The 23,732-nt window shown below is 40.5% G+C and overlaps 3 protein-coding genes and 1 long non-coding RNA gene across 4 annotated transcripts in view; 1 reads left to right on the top strand and 3 right to left on the bottom strand.

The window, feature by feature from the left end:
- Window positions 1–6,063: 6,063 nt before the first annotated feature.
- On the bottom strand, window positions 6,064–7,047 carry LOC307169045 (trace amine-associated receptor 13c-like; the record flags this gene model as incomplete). The annotated part of the gene is made up of 1 exon (XM_079889434.1): window positions 6,064–7,047. One exon carries the CDS (start codon window positions 7,045–7,047, stop codon window positions 6,064–6,066), a length of 984 nt encoding a protein of 327 aa, XP_079745560.1.
- Window positions 7,048–10,124: 3,077 nt separating this feature from the next.
- Window positions 10,125–11,108, bottom strand: LOC307168670 (trace amine-associated receptor 13c-like; the record flags this gene model as incomplete). The annotated part of the gene is made up of 1 exon (XM_079888822.1): window positions 10,125–11,108. One exon carries the CDS (start codon window positions 11,106–11,108, stop codon window positions 10,125–10,127), a length of 984 nt encoding a protein of 327 aa, XP_079744948.1.
- Window positions 11,109–19,028: 7,920 nt separating this feature from the next.
- Window positions 19,029–20,012, bottom strand: LOC307168674 (trace amine-associated receptor 13c-like; the record flags this gene model as incomplete). The annotated part of the gene is made up of 1 exon (XM_079888827.1): window positions 19,029–20,012. One exon carries the CDS (start codon window positions 20,010–20,012, stop codon window positions 19,029–19,031), a length of 984 nt encoding a protein of 327 aa, XP_079744953.1.
- Window positions 20,013–20,787: 775 nt separating this feature from the next.
- Window positions 20,788–23,732, top strand: part of LOC307168678 — a 380,672-nt gene continuing 377,727 nt past the window's right edge. Inside the window, exon 1 of the long non-coding RNA XR_013822957.1 lies at window positions 20,788–20,874. This is a non-coding gene — a long non-coding RNA (uncharacterized lncRNA). The remainder of the gene's footprint in view (window positions 20,875–23,732) is intronic.

Here is a 23,732-nt window from a genome sequence, read left to right as displayed (position 1 = left end):
GTTCTTGAGGAAGCTCAAACGTGCTGCGTAACACGAGAATGAACCTCACTGGTTCTTGAGAAAGCTCAAACGTGCTGCGTAACACAAGAATGAACCTCATTGGTTCTTGAGGAAGCTCAAGCGTGCTGCGTAACACGAGAATGAACCTCACTGGTTCTTGAGAAAGCTCAAACGTGCTGCGTAACACAAGAATGAACCTCATTGGTTCTTGAGGAAGCTCAAACGTGCTGCGTAACACGAGAATGAACCTCACTGGTTCTTGAGAAAGCTCAAACGTGCTGCGTAACACGAGAATGAACCTCATTGGTTCTTGAGAAAGCTCAAACGTGCTGCGTAACACGAGAATGAACCTCACTGGTTCTTGCTGAAGCTCAAACGTGCTGCGTAACACGAGAATGAACCTCACTGGTTCTTGCTGAAGCTCAAACGTGCTGCGTAACACGAGAATGAACCTCACTGGTTCTTGCTGAAGCTCAAACGTGCTGCGTAACACGAGAATGAACCTCACTGGTTCTTGAGAAAGCTCAAACGTGCTGCGTAACACGAGAATGAACCTCACTGGTTCTTGCTGAAGCTCAAACGTGCTGCGTAACACGAGAATGAACCTCACTGGTTCTTGCTGAAGCTCAAACGTGCTGCGTAACACGAGAATGAACCTCACTGGTTCTTGAGAAAGCTCAAATGTGCTGCGTAACACGAGAATGAACCTCACTGGTTCTTGCTGAAGCTCAAACGTGCTGCGTAACACGAGAATGAACCTCACTGGTTCTTGAGAAAGCTCAAACGTGCTGCGTAACACGAGAATGAACCTCACTGGTTCTTGCTGAAGCTCAAACGTGCTGCGTAACACGAGAATGAACCTCACTGGTTCTTGAGAAAGCTCAAACGTGCTGCGTAACACGAGAATGAACCTCATTGGTTCTTGAGGAAGCTCAAACGTGCTGCGTAACACAAGAATGAACCTCACTGGTTCTTGCTGAAGCTCAAACGTGCTGCGTAACACGAGAATGAACCTCACTGGTTCTTGAGAAAGCTCAAACGTGCTGCGTAACATGAGAATGAACCTCATTGGTTCTTGAGAAAGCTCAAACGTGCTGCGTAACATGAGAATGAACCTCATTGGTTCTTGAGAAAGCTCAAACGTGCTGCGTAACATGAGAATGAACCTCATTGGTTCTTGAGAAAGCTCAAACGTGCTGCGTAACACGAGAATGAACCTCACTGGTTCTTGAGAAAGCTCAAACGTGCTGCGTAACATGAGAATGAACCTCATTGGTTCTTGAGAAAGCTCAAACGTGCTGCGTAACACGAGAATGAACCTCACTGGTTCTTGCTGAAGCTCAAACGTGCTGCGTAACACGAGAATGAACCTCATTGGTTCTTGAGGAAGCTCAAATGTGCTGCGTAACACGAGAATGAACCTCACTGGTTCTTGCTGAAGCTCAAACGAGTTGCGTAACATGAGAATGAACCTCACTGGTTCTTGCTGAAGCTCAAACGTGCTGCGTAACACGAGAATGAACCTCACTGGTTCTTGCTGAAGCTCAAACGTGCTGCGTAACACGAGAATGAACCTCATTGGTTCTTGAGGAAGCTCAAACGAGTTGCGTAACATGAGAATGAACCTCACTGGTTCTTGCTGAAGCTCAAACGTGCTGCGTAACACGAGAATGAACCTCACTGGTTCTTGAGGAAGCTCAAACGTGCTGCGTAACACGAGAATGAACCTCACTGGTTCTTGAGGAATCTCAAACGTGCTGCGTAACACGAGAATTAACCTCACTGGTTCTTGAGGAAGCTCAAACGTGCTGCGTAACACGAGAATGAACCTCATTGGTTCTTGCTGAAGCTCAAAACGAGCTGCGTAACACGAGAATGAACCCTTATAGGTTCTTGAGGAAGCTCAAATGTGCTGCGTAACATGAGAATGAACCTCATTGGTTCTTGCAGAAGCTCAAACATGACGTGTAACACGAGAATGAACCTCATTGGTTCTTGAGGAAGCTCAAACGTGCTGCGTAACATGAGAATGAACCTCACTGGTTCTTGAGGAAGCTCAAACGAGTTGCGTAACATGAGAATGAACCTCATTGGTTCTTGCAGAAGCTCAAACATGACGTGTAACACGAGAATGAACCTCACTGGTTCTTGAGGAAGCTCAAACGTGCTGCGTAACATGAGAATGAACCTCACTGGTTCTTGAGGAAGCTCAAACGTGCTGCGTAACACGAGAATGAACCTCACTGGTTCTTGCTGAAGCTCAAACATGACGTGTAACACGAGAATGAACCACATTGGTTCTCGCACGTCAAGCAAACATGCTTGAGCTTCCATTTACCAAATCTGATGTGTGCGTTGATGAATGTTTATATGTGAATAAAAGCCTAAATTCAATCTGTTCATCATATAAAGCGATTGAGTCTCTTCACATTTTTTTGACTAAACTGTGTTTGATTCGAATGGATTAGTTTTACAATCTCTTTAACTTTTTGAAGTGTCAAAGAGGCAGTTGCGTAGACTGCCTGGTTGGCTGGTTTAATTGCTTTGTTCTCAGCTGACATGTGGCATTGCAATGGCAATTGACTAAATCTACTTATTTTTGCAGTTGAGTCGGAGGTTACTGGAAACCACACTGACAGATGTGCAATTATATCTGCAATATAACTGAACACATTTTTTTAATGCTGTGTAATGACTGAACCACGCAATCATATTTTCATATCAAAGGCACTGACTGATTCAATAATACATGTTTAGAACATGAGTGTGTGCTTGTGTATGTCCTAAAGCCCTCTTTATCTTTATCTTTATTATCCTGTGTTGCACTCAAAAATTTAATGTTGGATTTACTTAAAGAAGCTGTGTCAAGTGGTTCCACAAAAGTTGTAAGAACTAAATAAAGAAATGTTTCACTTAGAATGTGAAACTAACTAACTAAGGCACTGTCTTAAATGGCACGCTAAACACTCACAGTCTTTCTTCCTAATCAAATCAAATCAAATCAAGTCAGAGTCTCTGAAATGAGTCGTCAGTAACACCAGTCTCACTTCCTGCATAAACCTACATATATTTTTAAACAAATTTGCTTAACACCAGTCTATGGTCTTCACTGGCTGCCCGTGATCAAGTTTTAGTTTGACCCTCAAACACTGTAGCTGTTGCTGAGACTGGAAGAGTTTGTTTGGTGTTGTTGACATGTCGAGAAGATTTTCTGTGCTACAAAATCCACTTTGCATCCACTTACCAAAGGATGAGGACTCACGATCAAATTGATACTGTAAAACTGATGTCATTGTTACTGTTAGTATCACTGTGTATCAAGTGCTTAGGAAGCCTCCGGAGCTGAAATTCAGATATGGTGATAGGCGTTTTATGTTTAATATTCTGTTATGTTGGAAGTTTGAAAGGGTTTTTGTTATGGCTGAGTTTTGGGGGTTTCCATTGTGGGGAAGAGTAGAGCCTGTGAACAGGTTTAGGATTGGCCTAAACAACTTGTGTTAAGACTACATATAGCCTTATTTATTATTACTCTGTACGCTTTTATTATTACTAATTAAGTTAGTTTAAAAATCTGTGGTTTTAATGATTTTATAGCCTGGATGCCAGGCGAACTTAGCCCCGCCCACAAAATTTTTAGGTCGGGAAGTTCGGATCCGTTGAGGAGCTATTATGCCCGAACAAAAATTGTTCGGACCAATCAAATTGTCAGGGCGGGCTTTATACGATGATGGACAGATGAGCAACGGTAACGTAATCATTCACGTCATCAACGAGCGCTTGGGTTGAATTCAAATGACTGCCGCTGGAGAATTGAGATTTCACGAGTTCACGCTTACAAATAAGTCAGATAGAATAAATGCATATTTGGCGTGCTGTCTGAGGAGAGGAGAGGGCTCGGGCTCGGGCTCGGGCTCGGTATTCGGCCCGAACCCAAAGTACTCCCCCCGTATTCCTGGCTGTGGAAGAACAGGCCGAGAGTGAGTGGAGGGATGCTGAAAACTGTCAAGGAATGTTAGGTGAGTTGACAGAGTGAATAATATGCTTCCTCTCATGCTGATAGTGTAGACATTGTGTTTGATGACAAGTTGATTGGATTGATTATGTGAACGTACTCCTGCCGAACTTTGTTTTTGAAACATCATGTGTAGATTCCGCCATCGCGTCTGTTATAGAAGATAGGCCTATCGACAGCGCATTAATTTTAAAAGAGGAACAGAGAACCGCGATCAAGGCATTTGTCGATCGGAAACATGAATGAAAACTTACTACGTTGCTCTGATTGGTTGTAGGTCTATCCAATTGAGTGCAGAGGCATTTTCTTTCCTGGTTCGGTTAAAACACGCCCCATAATCAAAGCTCAATGGACCAGTATCAGACTCACATTCTGACTAGAATCTGAGTATGACGACGTCAGGCTAATGATTTTATGTATTTCAATTAAAATTCAACTACACAAAATATTTAAGTGGATTTATTGCTTAATTTAATATTGAGAAATGTTCTCTTTACGTAGACTCAAATGGAATAATGGGTCAAGTGGACCATGTGGGAAAACTCACGGTGTTCCAGATGGCCAGTCCAGCCCTGCATATTGGCCTAAATGATTCTGATATATGAGAGATGTTGATGATTGCATTATGAACAGAGAAACGATAAGTTAAGTCTCTACAGCCTCTTTGTTGTCATTACTTACATTTAAGTTATAATATTACAGAATTGATTATTTGAAGTCAATATAGACTAAAAACCTTAATGTCAATACCTAAATAGCGATTTTTTTATTATTTTTTTAGTTTTCAATGAATGCTTGTTTAAATATTCTATCATGAAGTACAGAGAACGCTACATTTTAATGTTGTTGGTTTACTTAAAAATGAAGTTATGAGTTATGAGCTATGAGAGGGTTGGCTATCTACAAAAAAGGCTTTACATGACATGAAATTGCAGTCAAATATCATAAATGGGAAAAGTCATTCACAACCTTCACTTATATTGTCTTTTCAGTCCGTTCGCTTCCAAATTGAGAGAAATGTGGCTGTGCAAGGGATCCATTATATTTACATGTTAAATGTGTGGGACAAAATTTACATATTTACAGGTTTATTTACATTATTAAACTAATACTGAATATAATGTATATTAGTCATCAAAATGCCTGATTTCACCATAACATTTTATTTACTGGAAATGCACTTTTATAATATTTCGAGTGAATGCAATCAGGGAAAATACTATTATATATTGTCAAAAAAAACAAACAATATTACAACAATAAAGAACATGATTAATTTAAAATGTTTATTACAGTCGGCACCGATAGCCTCATGGGTAGCGTGCCGACATAGCACCGTTGCGCTTCGGGTGACTCGAGTTCAAATCCCGGCTCGTGGACCTTTCCCGATCCCGTCCCCCATTTCTCTCCCACCTCGCTTCCTGTCCACTCTATACTATCCTATCACAATAAAGGCAAAAAAAAAAAAAATATATATATTTTTTTATTACCTTAACCTTTTGTAATACATTAAAATAATATAAGAATTACCAGTTTACAATATCAAGCAGCATAATGAGCTGTTTTTGTACAGCTAAACATAACTTGAAAGGGGTGACACCAGAAGTATTCAAGTTACAAATGGCCACATCTGCTTTTACGTTTAAAATATGAGGTGGATACAGTAAGTGTCACTGATTACACACACTGATTACTGATTCAGTGACAGTGTGCAAGCTGTTGTGTCTAACACAATTCTGGATGTTCAGCAAAGCAGAATTATGAGTATTTCTATGCTGGTGTAACCATTGCCTTGAGCATGGGGGACCAGGATCACAATGTCAGTAATTATAAGTAAACAAATATTTATAGGTAATTGTCTTACTGTCACTAACACTAATTACATAAGTACATATTTATTATATTCAATAATTCCTTTTTTTTTACATAAAATAAGTGAGTTATATGACTCATATTGTTATACAATACTGTCATGATTGAAAACAACATACATGTCTTCACAGTCAGGTTTAAAAAAAAAAGCCAAAATAATTGGTCTTACATTCAACGACTTACTGCACATTCATCAGAGAGGAGTCTTTATTAAACACTTTATATGAGAACATTAATTTTAGGCTTTTCTGAAACCAAGGGTAGAATAAGGCATAAATGATGGGATTAATGGTGGAGTTCAGTAAGAAAAATATTACAGTAACATCTCTGACAAAAAACATGTCAGCATTACTATAGGAAACCACTAATGAGCAAATATAATATGGCAGTAAACACAGGAGAAACACAAAGACCAGAATCCCCAGCAGTTTCGCAGCTTTTCGCTCTGATTTGTCACTGACTCTGTTTTTAGAGGATTCTTTGCTGTTGTGAACCCGAAGGGCTCTTATAGCAGTCACATGTTTCCTAACAATGACAAAAACACGAGTGTATAATATTATGATGAGTGTACATGGCATAAGAAACACAACCAGGAGATCAATGATGGATGAAACCCCATCTACAACAGAAACACATTCTCCGGGACACATGACAGTGAAGTTTCCATTAATGAAGAGAAGAGTGAAGTTATAAAGGAGTGAAAACAGCCAGTTAAATAAAGTTGCTATGCAGATCACAGTGGGAGAGATTTTCTCTGAGTAAAAAAAAGGAGAGTGTAAAGCCAGAAACCGATCAACTGCTATTAGAGCCACAGTGTGAACAGACACGCATGTTGCTTGAAAATCAACTAATTTAAAGGCCGAGCACATCACTGGTCCAGAAATCCAACATGACTCTATGAACCAAGACAAATATAGTGGCATCACAAAAACTCCGACCAGCAGGTCAGACGCAGCTAAAGAGAGGATGAGGATGTTAGCAGGAGTGTGGAGCTGCTTGAAGTGACTAACAGAGATGATGACCAGCAGGTTTCCACACACGGTCAGAAGAGACACAGCTGCTGCGGCCACATACAGAATCACATAGACAGAGAAAGAAACAGATCTCTCTGGACAGGAATATTCCTGACAATCATCAGTTTGGTTCACTGCTGTAAGATTCATTCTAGAAGAAACATCCAACTTCCTTCATATACTAACCACAAATAAAGATCTCTGAAGATGCCATTTGTCTTTCCAACAGCTCTGAACTGCTCCTCACTGAAACTCAAGTCACTCCTGGAGGCTCCATACCAGATAAATATGGGCTACAACCTACGCAGCCTTTTATACACTTGACATGTTGACTCTTTCCGAGACTGGCAGCATCAAGGGAGAAGAACATACAGCTGGGAGATCAACTGATTCTGTTCATCCAGAAGAAAAGAGCTAAAGAGTGTCACATAGAACTAAACGTGGTTATGAAGCATATTAAGTGTTCTGCTATTTTAATTGCAAACAAATCTCCATCTGAACACACAGCTAGTTTTCAATGGCCTTCATTAGAGGAAGATGATCTTTGACCCCAGAATGCTGTAATTACAGCATCTACCAGCAGGGGCTGACCGAGCCACACTAAACAACCAAACCTTCACCTTGAGCTAAACTGGAGGTGGACAAATAACAAAAACACAGGACATCTATAGAGTGGTACAGGTATGATGATGTAAATTTTTTGACCAAAACGCAGAAAAGAGTTAGCATTTTAGCACTTCCGGTTTCACCGTCCCGAAGTCAAAGGTTTTTCTGAAAGGGGTTCAGTGGAATTGGTTAAATGGCTGTAATAAGGTCTGTGGAGAACACAAGCTCAAGACACTTTCAAGTTTTATTCTATGACATAAAATACATCAGTGTTATCCCACTCGTGATTTTTGTTAAAGCTGTTAAGTGTCTTGAAAAATTCATAAAATTGTGTTCATCTGTAAAAATTATCTTGATGGACAAAACGTGTATCATAAACTTTTGTTTTGTTGTTGTTTTGATCAGAGAGCTTGTTTTATGTGATAATCCAAAAGCCTGTGGAAAAAATCCTATAGAGTTTTTGTCAAAGGGAAATCCCTGATCCCAGATAAGTCTCTAAGATGTCTGCTAAAAAGTGCTAAAACTGGAAAACATTTAAAAATCTGATAAACATCTTAAGAAGTTTTTAAATACATTCTAAATCATAAACATCTTAAAAGGACATTTTCTAAATGTCTATTTAACATCTGACAGGAAACGTCTTAGAGACATATTGCAGATGAGCAAACACTCTAAAAAATACATCTTGCAGATGTTAATAAGACATCAATGTCTCCATGATGTACGTGTGCTATCAGGGATTCCGTTTGGCCAACAAAGTAACATCATACCTGCACATCTCTATAGGCCGTCTCTGCCTTTAAGTTGCATTTGAACATATTCCCCCGGTTTCACAGAAAAGGCTTAAACTAGTCTTAGACTAAAATGCATGTTTGATCTGTTTTAACTGAAAGCAACTGCCACTGATATACCTTAAAATATATCAGTGCCACTGTTTTGTCTTAAGATGCACACCAGTATTGTTTTGTCCTAAGGCAAATTTATAAAAGCAACTTAAATGCCCTGATTGAACTAAGGCCTAATCCTTGCTTAAAGGACAAGTTCGGTATTTTACACTTAAAGCCCTGTTTACAGATCGTTTCTGATGAAATAGAACGGTTAAGATTAAATTTTGGACAAATGCTGCTGTCCCGAGAATTTTAGGTTTCTTTCGCTTTTCCCCCCCACCTCCAGAATGGTTGCATAGGTGCACTGGAACAATCCTTCCTAAAACGCATTAAACTTTCGTTTACAAAGACGTGAAACTCACCGAGTGCATGGTCAGGGGTGTTCACTGATATGCTCTCACAAAAATCGCTGCAAAAGATGCATTCCAACAGGTGTTTTACCATTCGTTGTAAAACTGTGGACCTATTTTTCCAAACGCCTCACACCCGTACATTCTTCTGTTGAGAGCTTGAATAATAGATACTCCGGCGGCGGAGTAATACCGTACCTCACAGCACATCCAATACAAGTCAATGGAGTTGGACAAAAACTACGATAAAACCTGTTGGAAAGCATCTTTTGCAGCGATTTTTGTGTGAGCATATCAGTGAACACCCCTGACCACTCGGTGAGTTTCACGTCTTTGTAAACGAAAGTTTAATGCGTTTTAGGAAGGATTGTTCCAGTGCACCTATGCAACCATTCTGGAGGTGGGGGGGAAAGCGAAAGAAACCTAAAATTCTCGGGACAGCAGCATTTGTCCAAAATTTAATCTTAACCGTTCTATTTCATCAGAAACGATCTGTAAACAGGGCTTTAAGTGTAAAATACCGAACTTGTCCTTTAATCTAGTCCAGTCTGTGAAACCTGGCCATTACGTTTTAAAATGTTATTTATTTTCAATATTATTTTATTTAAACTGTGCTATACAGCCTACACATTGAAAATGTTTATTCTTATAATGTATATAGCCTAAACTAAACAAGAAAGAATCTGGACATTAAACAGAAAAGATTCTAAACTTTTATATATAAAATAGCTCTTACAGTATTCATTATTTCCTTGTAAACATTTAAAAATAACACGGTAACACTTTACAATAAGGTTCATTAGTTAACTACATTAGTTAACATTACCTAATAATGAACTGCACTTACACAGCATTTGTTCATCTTTGTTAATGTTAATTTCAACATTTACTAATACTTTATTAAAATCTTGTTAACATTAGTTAATGCACTGTGAACTAACATGAACAAACAATGAACAGCTTTATTTTTATTAACTAACATTAACAAAGATTAACAAAAACAGTAATAAATGTATTGTTTATTGTTAGTTCATGTTAGTTAATACATTAACTAATGTTTAATAAAGGAACCTTATTGTAAAGTGTTACCAATAACACAATATAAAATGCAGTCTGTATTGGCATATGCACAGCCGGCAACTGAGGTTTCAAATGCGATCACATGTACTCTGGGTCCATATTAGAGCATTGCCAAAAAAGATCAATGTGTGATACTGATAACTGAACTGTATTTCAGCAATATTTGAGGAAATGATCAATAGCTGTTTTGTAGTCAAGACTCATGTTTAATATAACAAAATATTGTACATTAACCTAGACAAAGTATATGAAAAATAAACAACAGGAAAAAACAGGGGAAACATTTTGTCTTACATTAAATGACTTACTGCAAATTCATCAGAGAGGAGTCTTCATTAAACACTTTAAATGTGAAAATTAATTTTAAGCTTTTCTGAAACCAAGGGTAAAATAAGGCGTAAATGATGGGATTAATGGTGGAGTTCAGATAGAAAAATATTGCAGCAACATCTCTGACATAAAAGAAGTCAGCATTGTCATATGGAATCACTAAAGAACAAATATAATATGGCAGTAAACACAGGAGAAACACAAAGACCAGAATCCCGAGAGATAATGCAGCTTTTCGCTCTGATTTGTCACTGACTCTGTTTTTAGAGGATTCTTTGCTGTTGTGAACCTGAAGGGCTCTTATAGCAGTCACGTGTTTCCTAACAATGACAAAAACACGAGTGTATAATATTATGATGATTGTACATGGCATAAGAAACACAACCAGGAGATCAATGATGGATGAAACCCCATCAATAGTATAAACACATTCTCCGGGACACATGACAGTGAAGTTTCCATTAATGAAGAGCAGAGTGAAGTTATAAAGGAGTGAAAACAGCCAGTTAAATAAAGTTGCTATGCAGATCACAGTGGGAGAGATTTTCTCTGAGTAAAAAAAAGGAGAATGTAAAGCCAGAAACCGATCAACTGCTATTAGAGCCACAGTGTGAACAGACACGCTTGTTGCTTGAAAAGTCACGAAATTGAAAGCAGAGCACATCTCTAGTCCAGAAATCCAACATGCCTCAATTAGCAAAATCAAATGAAATGGAATCACAAAAAGTCCTGTAAGGAGATCAGATGCAGCTAAAGAGAGGATGAGGATGTTAGCAGGAGTGTGGAGCTGCTTGAAGTGACTAACAGAGATGATGACCAGCAGGTTTCCACACACGGTCAGAAGAGCCACAGCTGCTGCGGCCACATACAGAATCACATAGACAGAGAAAGAAACAGATCTCTCTGGACAGAAATATTCCTGACAGTCATCAGTTTGGTTCACTGCTGTAAGATTCATTCTAAAGTATTTGGAAGAATCATCTAAACATCATCTAACCCCCTCTGACTTCCTTCATATAACCACATGCGTAACCACAGATAAAAGATATCTGAAGATGCTATCATCCAGATGGATGCTGCACATTGGTGGTGGTTGAGGAGATTCCCCCTTCTATGTACAGTAAAGCGCTTTGAGTATAGAAAAGCGCTATATAAATGTAACAAATTATAATTATTTGTCTCTCCAGCAGCTCTGAACTGCTCCTCACCGAAACACCGTCAGTCCTGGAGGCTCCACAATAAAGACGTTCTACAATCTATGTTGCCTTTTATACACTTGACATGTTGACTCTTTCCAAGACCGACACCATCAAGGGAGAAGAACATACAGCTGGGAGATCAACTGATTTAGAAAAGTGTGATACAAAAACATAGATGGGCTTATACAGGCTTTCAATGTATAAGATCAAATACTTCTAATCTTTAAATCCTGAATCATCGCTGTGTTCAAATATGCCTATACTTTCCTTTGAAATACTATGTGAAAAGTTCCTTAACTACACTTTATTATCACATGAGGCCACAAGAGAAGATTTGTAAATGGCAGAGAAGCAGCATGCGTATAGAGTAAGACACAACATTCATGGCGGATGTAATATGTCTGGATTGTGTTCACGCAAACACAGCTACTTTATTAAACATCTTTTATGGTTATAAAGTATGTGCTTCATTGTAGCCTACCTCTGACAGTACGTGATTATTTTTGGGCAAGTAATTCATTAAGCCTATTTGTTTAAAACATCTAGGTGTACTGATTATAGAACTGGAACAGCTAAATGATTCTGCAAAAATGATTTCTGAGTAACAATTCAAAATAAAATACAAAAATACAAAATGACAAAAAATACAGCCTATATGGCCGTAAATGCACAGACAGCAAATTAGAGGTTCGAAATATGATCGCGTGTCTAAATATATACTTTTTAAAGGGGTTGTAAGAATGGCGAAATTTGTTGTACTCAAAGAACTTGCAGCGCATGCTCTCAGACGTTATTGCACGTGTGGGATTGCAGAGCGTGAGCGAAGAGAAATCAGACATGAGATTGTATTTCACCTCACCAATTAGGCAAAAACCTTGTGGGAGAACTTTTACTGCACACGTAAATACGCGAATCGTACAAAGTTATTAGTTAATGCTGCCATGTGATACACAATCGTAGACTATGGGTGCTTCTCAAACGTAAGGCTGTGGCTGCTTAAAAAAGCTTAAAAATGCTGCCTTCGGTAATGATTACTTAACTGAAATGAGGCAGTCTCTATGACGTATGCAGCCGAGAAATGAGACCTCCGTAGGACACAACCTTCAAAATAAGACACAGCTTGTGACAGTTGAGCTGAAAAATAAAGATGCCGTCTGAATGTTGCGGTTAGTGGTCAGCTTGTATGTAAATGTGTGAGGCATCGGTTGTGTATAAACGCATGAAGACGAAGGAGCATCCGTATAAATACCTATAATGACAACCTAAACGAGAATGGGCAAGGAATGACGGAGAACACACAGTATAAATACATGGAGCTAACAAAAGGAATTAATGAGCTAATTGATGGGCAACAGGTGAATATAATGACTAAATCAAACACACGGAAAAGGTCACAGTGGAAATACAATGAAACAGAACATAACAGAAGCTCCCCCTCCCGGAAAGCGTGGCCTTGCACTGTAAAGAGTATATCAGAGAACGAAGGGAGGGGGCTCTGGAAGAGGACAAGGAGCTGGAGAGGGGCAAAACAAAACTTTTTTGACTTCATACAGCGCTGTGCAGATCAATCGCCTGCCGACTTGAAGTAGTGCATGCCGGTTTGAAATGATGTCTTTCTGACTTGAGACAGCGCTGATGCCATGTGACTGTGGCGTATGCCATCAAAGTGCCGCGAGAGCGTTTCGAGAGCCGCTGGCTGCTTCAATCTGCGCAGTTTCTCCAGAATGGCTCCACGAGTTCAGATGACGACACAGCATGATTGGCCGAATCAATCGCATGGCAACGTGTTTATTCGACACCTTCACTTCCACAAATGTTCACAAATCTGTTTTTTATAACAGTAGGCTGATGTTGAACTTTATTCTTGTACAAACAGACGCTGTATTAAGTAGTGCATAAAGTATTAAAGAGAAAAGTATCTGAAACATCTGTGTATTTGTCAAATATTGCATTTATTTCACTTCAGCTTTGGTAAAGTATCCAAACACTACGTGAGCGTTCACTACAGGAAGCAGAAAGTGTCCGACTTCACGTCTCCGTTTTCCGCTCCTGCCCGCCTGCATGCGTCGAACACAAAAGTCCAAGGGGGAGTGGAGGGTGGGAGGAGCCAAGAGGGACCCCGGAGCAGGAGGAGCTTGATGTTGGTCCAGAGACCAGCCAGGGCGAGGCCCCAGGGCAGAGTCGCAGGCGGGAGAGCCATGGTGGAGATGACTTGATGGAAGATGACCGACGAAGATGCAGCCACCAAAGATGGAAACACTAGCGGAGCCAATGAGCTGGGTTGGGTGCAGCTGGTAAACTGAAGATGCTGGACAGATCTTTACAGCGTGTTGGAGATGCAGAGGGGATGAAGGACACCAGCGGTGAATTGAAATCACTGAGGTGTTCACATAACATGTAGTTAGATTACAACCTTTAAACAATATAACATCACATATAAACTTTTTTGTAGTTAAGACTTTGAAGACTTTGGGCCCTATCTTACACCCGGCGCAATGCAGCGCCAAGCATGAGTAAGTTTCAGCCTGACGCAGTTATCATTTTCACGTCCTGGGAGGTTGCTGAGCGCGACGAGCCAGTCCCCAGTCTCTCTGAGGGGGAGCGCGACTCGCCACACTCTGCTTCTTAACCTCCCTAGATCTTGAAGGACCGGGGAGAGGTTGGGTGGCCGATGGCCCCTGCCCTTGAGTGCGGCGAGGAAGAAACTGGACAAATGATTCCTCGTGTTTCTTAACTTCTCTAAATCTGGTGGCTACGGAGTTAACTGCATCACCAAATAAACCAGAGGGGGAGATCAGGGTGTCAAGTAAAAAGACTCTCTCTTTGTCTTTGATGCCAGACAGATTGAGCCACAGATGCCTCTCCGTGGTCACCAAAGCAGACATTGAACAGCCGATGGCGCGGGCCGTTTGCTTGGTGGCACAAGGAGACAGGTCTGTGGCTCTGCGAAGCTTAGTGAAAGCTTCCTCGTCAATAGTCCCCCCCGCACTCAAATCCTTCAAGAGGTCAGCCTGGTATGCCTGACCTGCAGCTTGGTAACTTTACCCATGAGAGCCGACGTTGTTCTACACGGCTTCGAGGGGAGGGTAGGTTTCTTCAGCGAAGATGCAGACCCAGGCGAGAGATAGCTCGAGAACGTCTCTTCAACCTGGGGCATGTCCGCATACCCACGTAACTTCGCACCCACGATAGTCGAAAAAGTTGACGTCGAAGGCACGAAGATACGCAAGGTATATGGTTTACTCCATGATTTAGATAGTTCATCATGGAGGTCCTCGAAAAAGGGGAGAGCCTGATGTCATGGTCCCTCACCCTTGCCACCGGACTGAAACCTATCCTCTAGCTTACTGCGTTTGGGGGTCTCTTGTTCGCGAGGCCAGTCAAGCTGTAACCTGGCCACCGCGCGAGTAACCACCTCGAGTAATTCCTCGACGGTGTAAGGCTGGTGCCAGTATGTCTCGTCTGATCAACCCCTCGATGAAACAAAAGGCCCTCCTGGACATTAACACTTGAACTATCTCCTGCATATGTAACAGGGATTTCGAGGCGCAGCACACAGTGCAGTTCACACTTCACACACACTATCTCCCCTTCATCCCCACTCCTCCTCACCTGAAATACACTGAAAACCTATGCAATGTAAAGTATGTACAAGAAGTATCTATGCATGTTTGATATCATTTAAAGTGTCTCAGTGCGCCTGGTAAAATGGTCTCATTCTCCCAACCATAATGAAAAGCTAAAAGAAGTTATAAAATATGAGAAAGTGATGTGTCCCTTAAAGGTGTCCCCCCCCCCCCCCCCCCCCAGATCCTCCATTCAGACTTTACCTCCTGTATGCAAAACAAGAACCTATTCAAGTACAAATTCTGATCTCCCAGTGTGAATCCCTGAATAGGGAACCAAAATCTAATTATAATGACAGACGCCACCATTTGTGGAGAATATTGAATTATCTGGGTATAGAAGGAAAAGGTGCAGAAAGTTCGAGGAGTCTGTAGGTTGACTGCCCACACAAACGCTGTGTGTAATTTTCGTTGCCAGGTAATAATTTCTACAACTTCTTCGATTCCTGAATTGTTGTTATGTTATGATTAACTGATGATTTTATTCTTGCGAATTGGATTTTGAATTATTGCTTCATTACCTGGTCAATAAATTGTAAACGTTTGATTTTATTCTGAACGACTCTGAGACTTGTTTTTCCCAAATAAGATTAACGGATTCGTATATTGCCACAAGGTTGCGTCAGAGATTAGCGGCGGCTAAAAACTGATATCAGGAAGTGTGCGGGCAACTTGGATGAGAGGATGTGTTTGTCCGTCTAGGATCAGCAAGATGCTGGTTGGTTAACCTAGCTTGGACGCTTCCGATGACTTCTGTTCTAATTTAATGTTACTTTAGATAAATGTACGGGCTTGGCTAATCCAAAGCTATTAAAGAGCCAAAACCTACTAAAGTAAAACGATTGAATTAAGTTCCTGAAGGGCATCCAAGGGGGCTATTGAATATATCTTTGATTGTTGCGCGTGTACGGCAAAATCCTAGATATTTAGCCAATTGCCTCAGCTTCTGATCTTCGGGGCTGACCACTTGTGTCGGAGACCTGGGTAAGGAACTCGAAGCGATATAGTTTTCCTGATCTAAGCGGGTAAAATATAAACAGAGTTTAAGAGAATAATCAAATATTCGTTCACGTTTAATGATGCACAGATATCATTAAAACCTTTTCATTTATGGAGTCAGATGAAATAACGAGAAAATACATATGAGAATTGTGTTCCATTTAAACTTGTTGTGTTGCGTAAAAGGAAAGACAGTAACGCGCAGAGAAACCTTCCACGTATTATTGGAGACCCCCATTGGACCAATATAGACGGGCTTACAACGGATTTATCAATTGTGCGAGGAATGCTCAGAGAATGGCTGCTCGAAGCCCGCAGACCCAAGAGATTCATCATCGTCCATGTGGATTGAAACATGTGGAACATGTGGATCTGGTGAACGAGCAAGTGAAAGGGACGGACCCGTCTCTTGCTCGTTAACCAAATTCATTTGGGAGCCCCACGATGGTAATGCTGGTGCGGACTGAAAGTAGCCAAGATGAGCCGAAGCATTTTGACAGTGAATAATTTGCAATGCTCGCACTCGCTTTACTCCAATGCAGCGACCGCATGTTCCTCCCCCAAACACACAAAGCAGTAAGCGTGTGTATCCAGTTCTGACATAGGACGAGAACATGGAGGGACACAGTGCTTATTCTGCTGTTGACTCATTTTTAACTGGCTGATTTCTTTTAACTTGAAAACTCTTTTCTCTTGTTGTTGAGATGAGAAAGAGAGGAATCTGCACACCGCCAGTTATGAAAACTAACTCCTAACAAAGATCTGAAGTTAGTTTTGTAGAGAGATAGACGCACTGACGCGCTTTTGAAAGGGAACAGCCAGTTAAATCAAGTTGCTATGTAGATCACAGTGGGAGAGATTTTCTCTGAGTTAAAAAAAAGGAGAATGTAAAGCCAGAAACCGATCAACTGCTATTAGAGCCACAGTGTGAACAGACATGCTTGTTGCTTGAAAAGTCACAAAATTTAAAACCGAGCACATCTCTGGTCCAAAAATCCAACATGACTCAATGAGCCAAGACAAATGAAGCGGCATCACAAAAACTCCGACCAGCAGATCAGATGCAGCTAAAGAGAGGATGAGGATGTTAGCAGGAGTGTGGAGCTGCTTGAAGTGACTAACAGAGATGATGACCAGCAGGTTTCCACACACGGTCAGAAGAGCCACAGCTGCTGCGGCCACATACAGAATCACATAGACAGAGAAAGAAACAGATCTCTCTGGACAGGAATATTCCTGACAATCATCAGTTTGGATCATTGCTGTAAGATTCATTCTAGAAGAAACATCCAACTTCCTTCATATACTAACCACAAATAAAGATCTCTGAATATGCTATTTGTCTTTCCAACAGCTCTGAACTGCTCCTCACCGAAACCCAAGTCACTCCTGGAGGCTCCATAATACCAGATAAATACGGGCTACAACCCACGCAGCCTTTTATACACTTGACATGTTGACTCTTTCCGAGACTGGCAGCATCAAGGGAGAAGAACATACAGCTGGGAGATCAACTGATTCTGTTCATCCAGAAGAAAAGAGCTAAAGAGTGTCACATAGAACTAAACGTGGTTATGAAGCATATTAAGTGTTCTGCTATTGCAACAAATCTCCATCTGAACACACAGCTAGTTTTCAATGGCCTTCATTAGAGGAAGATGATCTTTGACCCCAGAATGCTGTAATTACAGCATCTACCAGCAGGGGCTGACCGAGCCACACTAAACAACCAAACCTTCACCTTGAGCTAAACTGGAGGTGGACAAAATAAAAACACAGGACATCTATAGAGTGGTACAGGTATGATGATGTAAATTTGTTGACCAAAACACGGAAAAGAGTTAGCATTTTAGCACTTCCGGTTTCATCGTCCCGAAGTCAAAGGTTTTTTTGAATGGGGTTCAGTGGAATTGGTTAAATGGCTGTAATAAGGTCTGTGGTGAACACAAGCTCAAGACACTTTCAAGTTTTATTCTATGACATAAAATACATCAGTGTTATCCCACTCGTGATTTTTGTTAAAGCTGTTAAGTGTCTTGAAATATTCATAAAATTGTGTTCATCTGAAAATTATCTTGATGGACAAAACGTGTATCATAAACTTTTGTTTTGTTGTTGTTTTGATCAGAGAGCTTGTTTTATGCGATAATCCAAAAGCCTGTGGAAAAAATCCTATAGAGTTTTTGTCAAAGGGAAACAGTGTGATCCCAGATAAGTCTCTAAGATGTCTGCTAAAAAGTGCTAAATCTGGAAAACATCTAAACATCTGATAAACATCTTAAGGCTGTCTCTGTGTCTCTGTCTTTAAGTTGCATTTGAACATATTCCCCCAGTTTCACAGACAAGGCTTAAACTAGTTTTAGACTAAAAAGCATGTTTGATCTGTTTTAACTGAAAGCAACTGCCACTGATATATCTTAAAATATGTCAGTGCCACTGTTTTGTCCTAAGGCAAATTTATAAAAGCAACTTAAACGCCCTGATTGAACTAAGGCCTAATCCTTGCTTAATTTAGTCCAGTCTGTGAAACCTGGCCATTACGTTTTAAGATGTTATTTATTTTCAATATTATTTTATTTAAACTGTGCTATACAGCCTACACACTGAAAATGTTTATTCTTATAATGTATATAGCCTAAACTAAACAAGAAAGAATCTGGACTTTAAACAGAAAAGATTCTAAACTTTTATATATACAATAGCTCTTACAGTATTCATTATTTCCTTGTAAACATTTAAAAATAACACAATATAAAATGCAGTCTGTATTGGCATATGCACAGCCGGCAACTGAGGTTTCAAATGCGATCACATGTACTCTGGGTCCATATTAGAGCATGTTGCCAAAAAAGATCAATATGTGATACTGATAACTGAACTGTATTTCGGCAATATTTGAGGAAATGATCAGTAGCTGTTTTGTAGTCATGACTCATGTTTAATATAACAAAATATTGTACATTAACCCAGACAAAGTATATATATAAAAAAAACAGGAAAAAACATTTTGAAAATGTGAAAAAAGGGGAAACATTTTGTCTTACATTCAATGACTTACTGCACTTTCATCAGAGAGGAGTCTTCATTAAACACTTTAAATGTGAGAATTAATTTTAAGCTTTTCTGAAACCAAGGGTAAAATAAGGCGTACATTATGGGATTAATGGTGGAGTTCAGATAGAAAAACATTGAAGCAACATCTCTGACATAATTTAAGTCAGCATTACTGTACGGAATCACTAAAGAACAAATATAATATGGCAGTAAACACAGGAGAAACACAAAGACCAGAATCCCCAGCAGTATCGCTGCTTTTAGCTCTGATTTGTCACTGACTCTGTTTTTAGAGGATTCTTTGCTGTCGTGAACCTGAAGGGCTCTTATAGCAGTCACGTGTTTCCTAACAATGATAAAAATATAAGTGTATAATATTATGATGAGTGTACATGGCATAAGAAACACAAGCAGGAGATCAATGAGGGATGAACCCCCATCTAAAGTATAAACACATTCTCCTGGACACATTACAGTGAAGTTTCCATTAATGAAGAGCAGAGTGAAGTTATAAAGGAGTGAAAACAACCAGTTAAATAAAGTTGCTATGTAGATCACAGTGGAATAGATATCCTCTGAGTAAAAAAAAGGAGAATGTAAAGCCAGAAACCGATCAACTGCAATTATAGCCACAGTGTGAACAGACACGGTAGTTGCTTGAAAAGCCACAAAATTGAAAAACGAGCACATCACTGGTCCAGAAATCCAACATGACTCAATCAGCAAAATCAAATGAAACGGCATCACAAAAACTCCGACCAGCAGATCAGACGCAGCTAAAGAGAGGATGAGGATGTTAGCAGGAGTGTGGAGCTGCTTGAAGTGACTAACAGAGATGACGACCAGCAGGTTTCCACACACGGTCAGAAGAGACACAGCTGCTGCGGCCACATACAGAATCACATAGACAGAGAAAGAAACAGATCTCTCTGGACAGGAATATTCCTGACAGTCATCAGTTTGGTTCACTGCTGTAAGATTCATTCTGAAGTGCATGGAAGAAACATCTAATAGTGTTGTTCCCCTCTGACTTCCTTCATATAACCACATGTGTAACCACAGATAAAGATATCTGAAGATGCTATTTGTCTCTCCAGCAGCTCTGAACTGCTCCTCACCGAAACACTGTCAGTCCTGGAGGCTCCACAATAAAGATGTTCTACAATCTATGTTGCCTTTTATACACTTGACATTTTGACTCTTTCCAAGATCAGCACCATCAAGGGAGAAGAACATACAGCTGGGAGATGAACTGATTTAGAAAAGTTTGTTACAAAAACATAGACAGGCTAAAAAATTAGACGGGATTAAAAACTTCTAATCTTTAAATCCTGATGTATCGCCGTGTTCAAATATGCCTTCTTTCCTTTTATATAGTATGCGAAAAGTATCTTAAAGAAGAACTCCGGTCAATTTTAACATTGAGCTAATTTTTTTGTACATTTGAAGTGCTGTCAATACAGAGAACAACGACAAAAATCGGTGTTGCCTACACCGAGTTATTCTATTTTTAAAATTTGCACCCTGTTGACTTCAATGGGGCAAGTTTTAAACCTGCTTTTAGCCTCTTAACATCCTTGATGTGTCATTACAAGTGCCCAGCCATGATGAGTGATTCCTTCGGAGTGAACGCGGGTCAATCTGACTGCAGTAGATGTGAAAGATATGAATAAAAATGATGTTTATTCAGCCAGCGCACATACCTGTATTTACCTCCTGTTTTCGGTCGAAGTCCATAGTAATCGATTGTCGAGTTCACGCGCATGATCATAGGTACTAAACCAATGCGTGTGAACTCGACAATCGATTACTGTGGACTTTGACCGAAAACAGGATGTAAATACAGGTATGAGCGCTGGCTAAATAAATATCATTTTTATTCATATCTTTCACATCTACTGCAGTCAGATTCACCCGCGTTCACTCCGAAGGAATCACTCACATGACCTGTGCACTTGTAATGACACATCAAGGATGTTAAGAGGCTAAAAGCAGGTTTAAAACTTGCCCCATTGAAGTCAACAGGGTGCAAATTTTAAAAAGAGGATAACACGGTGTAGGCAACACCGATTTTTGTCGTTGTTCTCTGTATTGACAGCACTCCAAATGTACAAAAAAAATGAGCTCAATGTTAAAATTGACCGGAGTTCTCCTTTAACTATGCTTTGCTATTACATGAGGCCACAAGAGAAGATTCATAAATGGCAGAGAAGCAGCATGAGTATAGAGTAAGACATGACATTCATGGCAGATGTAATATGTCTGGATTGTGTTCACATAAACACAGCTACTTTATTAAACATCTTTTATGGTCACAAAATAAGTGCTTCATAGCCTACCTGCCCTGACAGTAACATGATTATTTTGGAGAAGTAATTCATTAAGCCTATTGTTGAAAATATCTAGGTGTAATGATTATAGAACTGAAACAGCGAAGTGATTCTGCAAAAGTATAATAAAAAACAATAAAAAAAATTAAAAATTGACATGACAAAAATACACACATCTAGCGATATATACAATTTTTTAATTATATTTTTAAGGGGTTGTAAGAACGACGAACAGTTTTACTTGAAGAACTTGCTGAAAAAGAAAAGAAGACCTTTTCTCAGACGACGTTGCGCGTGCGGAAGAGCAAAGCGCGAGCGAGCAGTAGACATGTGAGATTGAATTGGAAGGCCCTTCAATGAACATGGTTTGAATGTGTTTTATTAAAGTCTTCAGGTCAGCGCCCTTCTTAATTAACATTAACTAAGATATTAGATCAAATTCATGTGCCTACTCACCAATCAGGCGAAAACCTTGCGCGAGAACTTTCTCTGTGCACATAAAAATGCAAAAAGTTATTAGTGAATGCTACCATTTGATGCGCAAACATAGACTAATGGGTGCTTCTCAAACGGAAGGATGTGGCTGCTTCAAAAAGCTTACAAATGCTGCCTTCGGAGGACGCATTCCAAGGTAGGAAGGCATCAAGGCACATCCGAATCCAATGTTAGATTCACTTTCTGTCTCCTGAGATACATTCATCTGATCGATTTTTGAATACAGCATAGATGTATTCCTCGTTACCTCTGATATCCCACAATCCTGTGCTTTCCATTCTGTGACAGTTAAGATGAAAAATAAAGATGGCGTCTGACATTTGCGGTTGGTTGTCAGTTTGTGTGTAAATGTAAATTTTAAAACCAATGCTTTCCACTTTTGATGTAATTTCTATCGAGAAATTACTATTGTCATAATTAAATATTTGATTAGATTCTATTTGCTTGCTCACACCAGAATGACAGCGGAGCACATGGCGAACTGTCAAAACAAAGCCATGTGACAACGAACATACACTCTCAGAAAAAAAGGTACAAAAGCTGTCACTGGGACAGTACCTTTTAAAAAGGTTCTAAAATGTACCATTTAGGTACTAATATGTACACTTTTGGAACTAATATGTACACTTTTGGTACCAATATGTACACTTTTGGTACCAATATGTACCTTTGAGTGACTAATATGCACTCTTTAGGTACAAAAGTGTGCCTTTTGAAAAGGTACCGCCACAGTGAAAGCTTCTGTACCTTTTTTTCTGAGACTGTAAGGACAAGAAAACAGGTGAATCAGACCAGAGACATGACAGCACCCCCCCTTAGGGACGCCACCTGGCAACCCTGGGAGGGGCTCACCTCGTCGCAAACTGAAGTCCTCGATCAGTGCCTGATCCAAGATGTCCCAAGCTGGAACTCAGCTACTCTCCTCCGGGCCGTATCCCTCCCAGTCCACGAGATACTGGAAACCCCTGCCACAACGTCTGGCATCTAGTAACTTCCTGACAGTGTACACAGGAGAGCCATCCACTAGACGAGGGGGAGTTGGGGGCAGGAGTAGAGACAACAGGGTTTAGGGAAGAGCAAAACACATGTTTGACCCTGTTAACATGAAAAACAGGTTGAACCGACTAAGAGTAAGAGGAAGCTTGAGGCGAACCGCCACTGGACTCGGGACCTTAGTGATGCAGTATGGACCAATGAACCTGGGGCCAAACTTTCGGGAGGCCACCCTGAGAGGTAGGTCCTTGGTGGATAAACATGCCTTCTGACCACACACATAACGAGGGGAAGGAGTCTGAAGGTCTGGGCCAGGACCAGGACCTTCTCAGCCTTCCTCCAGGTGTGACAACAGCGCTGGATGAAGACTAAGGCAAACCTGCAGCATTGGATTCCTGTGAAGGAAACAGAGGAGTTTGGTAACCAACAGAACATTGAAATGGTGACAAACCAGTAGATGCTACCAGCAGGGAATTTTGGGCATTTTCCACCCACGTCAACTGTTGACACCAACAACTAGGATTCTGGGAGGCCAAGCAGTGGAGGGCTCTTTTGAGATTCTGGTTGGTTTGCTCACACTGCCTGTTGGTCTGGGGATGGAACCCTGAGGACAGACTCGTAGAGGCCCCAATCTGTCGGCAGAACACCTTCCAAAATTGTGAAACAAACTGGGGTCCCCTGTCGGAGGTCACATCAACCGGTTGGCCATGAATCCGGAAAACGTGGACGACCACCACCTGAGCTGTTTCCTTGGCTGAGGGAAGCTTGGGCAAAGGAATGAAATGGGCTGCCTTAGAGAAGCGGTCCACCACCGTCAGGATCACAGTGTTACCTCTTGAGGGTGGAAGGCCAGTGACAAAATCAAGGGCCAAATGTGACCAAGGAT

The sequence above is a fragment of the Squalius cephalus genome (assembly GCF_949319135.1).
Source record: "Squalius cephalus genome assembly, chromosome: 12".
NCBI classification, from domain to species: Eukaryota; Metazoa; Chordata; class Actinopteri; order Cypriniformes; family Leuciscidae; genus Squalius; species Squalius cephalus.
Note: the sequence above shows the minus strand (reverse complement) of the source record. Positions and strands in the feature narration are given on the sequence as shown.